At 40.9% G+C, this 3,952-nt stretch overlaps 1 protein-coding gene across 1 annotated transcript; it reads left to right on the forward strand.

The window, feature by feature from the left end:
* Positions 1 to 1,531: 1,531 nt before the first annotated feature.
* LOC130367171 (olfactory receptor 11L1-like) lies at positions 1,532 to 2,467 on the forward strand. The gene has a single exon (XM_056569575.1). It carries the CDS (start codon positions 1,532 to 1,534, stop codon positions 2,465 to 2,467), a length of 936 nt encoding a protein of 311 aa, XP_056425550.1.
* Positions 2,468 to 3,952: the final 1,485 nt, after the last annotated feature.

Raw genomic sequence — 3,952 nt, forward strand, 5'->3', positions numbered from 1 at the left:
GATATTACATCACTTTTTTGTTGGAGTGCTGCGCCTGTATCTGGTTCTTATCTTGGATGGACTCTGATCAAGTCCTTTGGGACGCTGGCACCAATTTTTTGGTTGGACTGGATAAGTAGTGCTGCTTTATTTTGGGATTATATATATATATATATATATATATATATATATATATATAACTATATATATATATATATATATATATATATATATATATGAAATCCTTTACAAGATGAACTTTTGATATTGACCAAATACTTATTTTCCACCACAATATGCAAATAAATTCTTAAAAAATCCAACAATGTGATTTTATGGATTTTTTTTCTCATTCTGTCTCTCATAGTTGAGGCATACCTATGATGAAAATCACAGCCTCTCATCTTTTTAAGTGGGAGAACTTGCACAATTGGTGGCTGACTAAATACTATTTCTAGATTCCTCTATAGACCAGAACCTTATAGACTCATCAGACGATAGCAGAGATATCTCCAGGGGGTTCTTCTACCTGGTCCCTTGTCTTCATCTTGTAGATAAATATCGGCAGATAATGCTTCACATTCAGGGGTCTGGGCGTCATAGAAGCTGACGCTGCTCCTGTGTAACATTGTCCTCCATCCCCCCAGAGACCTGAGAGAGATGAGAAGGAAGATTAATCTGAACATGAAGAATAAAGAAATATCTGATGTAGGTAACATTTCTATAATAATACAAAAGACATGCTTTAGTAATTTTTTTTTTACCAAGTAACTAACACAATATCATCACTATACACAGATCAGCCATCATAATAAAACTACCAGCCTACTGTTGTATAGGTCCCCGTTATGTCTCAAAAACATCTGACCTATCGAGGTCTGGACTATACAAGACCTATGGATGTGTCCTGTGATGTCCTGCACCAAAATTTTACCAGCAGAATTTTTCCTGGAGGTGTGATCTCCATGATGCAGCTTTTTTGTCCAGCATATCCCATAGGTGCTGGGGCAGAGGCTACTGTTATCATGAAATGCTCCTGCCCTGAAGAGGATGACTTGGTCTGTACAATGCTTAGGTGGGTGGTACATGTCCCAGTAAAATCCACACGATCCCGGGATCCAAGGTTTTCTGGACAAACATTGCTCACAGCATTCACACTGTTTCAGATGACTTACCTACTTCACATAGTGCATCCTGGTACCATCTAAGAGAAGGGATGAACACACATCTGCCCATTCATATGACTTAAAAGGAAACTTTTTTTTTATCACACCAGGCCACCTTCTTCCATGGTTCCATGTTCCAGTTCTGGTGCTCACACACCCATTGTAGGTGCTTGTGGCGGTTGATACCCGATAATTTTCGCCCAATTCTTCCATAGTGCAAAAGTACTTTACAATGCCAGCAAAGTAGTAATGTCATTTTGGAACAATGCAATGATATAAATTCACAATATAATATGCATTTGGTCTACCCCATGTATAAAGTCCATTGTAAGTCTGGTTATGTCAAGAGTCTTTTCGTCTTGGCTTTTAACACTCTATATATCTATATGCAGGAGAACAACAGGACAGAGGTCACAGAGTTCCTTCTCTTAGGATTTCAGGTCAGTCGAGGTTTAAGACTTTCCCTGTTCTGTCTGTTCCTTGTGGTTTATTGTCTGATAATATGTGGGAATCTCCTGATCATCACCCTGGTGTCCACAAGCAAGAACCTCCACACCCCAATGTACTTCTTCATCTCACAACTGGCCATCAGTGACATCTTGTTATCCACAGATATTGTCCCCAGCTTGTTTCACATCCTACTGAATAATGGGGGGACCATGACTTTTATTGGTTGTATCACTCAGTTTTATCTTTTCTGCGCCTCAGAAGGATTTGAGTGTTTTTTCCTCACAGTGATGTCTTATGACAGATATGTGGCCATCTGTGATCCTCTCCGTTACTCTTCTATCATGACAAGTGGACATTGTGTTATACTGACCGTCATCTGTTGGTTGTCTGGATCTTTCGGTGTTTTGATTTACATCATAATAACAGCAAAACTTGACTTCTGTGGCCCCAACATCATTGACCATTTCTTCTGTGAAATTGTCCCTATACTAGAACTTTCCTGTTCTGACACATTCATTGTTCACTTGGTGATATATTTATTGAGTATTCCAGTTGTCTTTATTCCGTCTATAATTATTATAGTGTCTTATACTTATATTGTCCTAACAATCCTAAGGATCCCATCCAATACTGGTAGACAGAAAGCCTTCTCCACCTGTAGCTCTCACCTCACTGTGGTCTCCATATTCTATGGGACATTGCTCAGTGTTTATATTGTCCCAACAAAAGGCAGAACACTGACCATGAGTAAAATCTTCTCCCTGCTATATACTATGTTTACTCCTTTAGCCAACCCCATCATATACAGTCTGAGGAATAAGGACATTAGGAAAGCCGTACAGGAAATACTTCATAAACGGTTGATTTGGTAAATTATCTACAATGTTATGTATAGGTAATGCATAAATACAATGAAACACAAATCTTCAATATAAAACTAATCGCGACATCATGGCCACAGGATGGAGGCTCGTTGTGAGCGTTACAGCAGTCCTGTAAAGCATTGCATGGCATCATCAATAAGGGAGAATATTTATTTGCATGTTTTATAGATTGATGTCTGTCTTTGCCCACAAGATTTTCTTTTTTTTATTTATTCAGCTTAGGCTCTGACAAATAATGGTCTGAAACAAGGGCCATCATTTGGAATCAGTCCTTTCTATCCTACTGGTTGGTCAAAGGCTATGTAACATATTAATCTCACCACACTCCAGTGGTCACCTTGGATCAACGGCTTCCCTAGTGCGGATGGCACCGCTCTATTTCTATGATTACGACACTCACTAACAGCAAGACTGGGGAGCCTATTGGGGAGCTGGGATGCTGGTCCAATCAGGTTTGGCATTGGGGTCCCTCATATTCTGAGGGGCATCAGATTGAAAAATGCATTATGCTAGCCACATACACCTGTCATTGGTTTCCCTGTGTTCCTCACATGCATTCGGTACCTAAGAATCTTCTATATTCTGACTTTTTGCCTATTTACTTGGTTTTTGCTTTGTCTCCTGATTTTTGCTTCTGATGTTCCCTCCTTGTGATCTGCTCTCTGGCTGGAATATTGACAGTTGTTTGGTTTCTGACTGTGCCTCTGACCCTCTCTTCTGGCATTGACTACTCTTTTGGCTTTGGGTTTCCTCTGTTTTGTGCCAGTTTGTTGCTGATGTGGCTAGTTGACTAATCTCCCTTCTAGGCACTTAGTGAGGAATGGACCGCTGCCAAGTTGGAGCCACCACCACTTAGAGTGGTAACTCTATGTAGGTAGGCATATGAGTGCACGTATAGTTTAGGGTCCCCTCATTTCAGATTAGCTAGCCTAAGTCTGCATAGTGCCTAGCCACAGCATTGTACGGTGAATTATCATTAATATTATGGGACCAGAGAACTTGGTGCAGGTATCAAAAAGGTGGTGGGCTTGCAAGGCGGAAGAAGATTACTGACCAATGAGGGTTTTCCCCTCACACTAATGGAAGCACTAATTTGTAAAAATAACCATTGATAGGTTCAATCAGTTCTTAGAAGGGTAGTGTTCATTGGTGTTCCAGATGCCAATGCCCTATCAGTGGTGACCACAGCTCCCACATCAGTATAGTGCTCACTGCTACCAGAGGAATTACCCGACTGGCTACAGATTTGGTTCTGTTAAAGGGGTACTCCGCACCTAGACATCTTATCCCCAATACAAATGATAGGGGATAAGATGTCTGAATCCAGGGGTCCCGCCACTGGGGACCCCCACAATCTCCCTGCTGCACCAGGCATTCATTTAAAGGCTTGTGAACTCATGGCTGCACCCTGCTCGTGACCTCACAGCCATGCCCCCTCGATTCAAGTGTTTTTTAACCTTACAAACTAACTAT

Source organism: Hyla sarda, chromosome 4 (assembly GCF_029499605.1).
Source record: "Hyla sarda isolate aHylSar1 chromosome 4, aHylSar1.hap1, whole genome shotgun sequence".
NCBI lineage: Eukaryota > Metazoa > Chordata > Amphibia > Anura > Hylidae > Hyla > Hyla sarda.

What these genes read in the sequence shown, in the direction of transcription:
- LOC130367171 (XM_056569575.1), top strand. Translation starts at nt 1,532, where the DNA reads ATGCAGGAGAACAACAGGACAGAGGTCACAGAGTTCCTTCTCTTAGGA.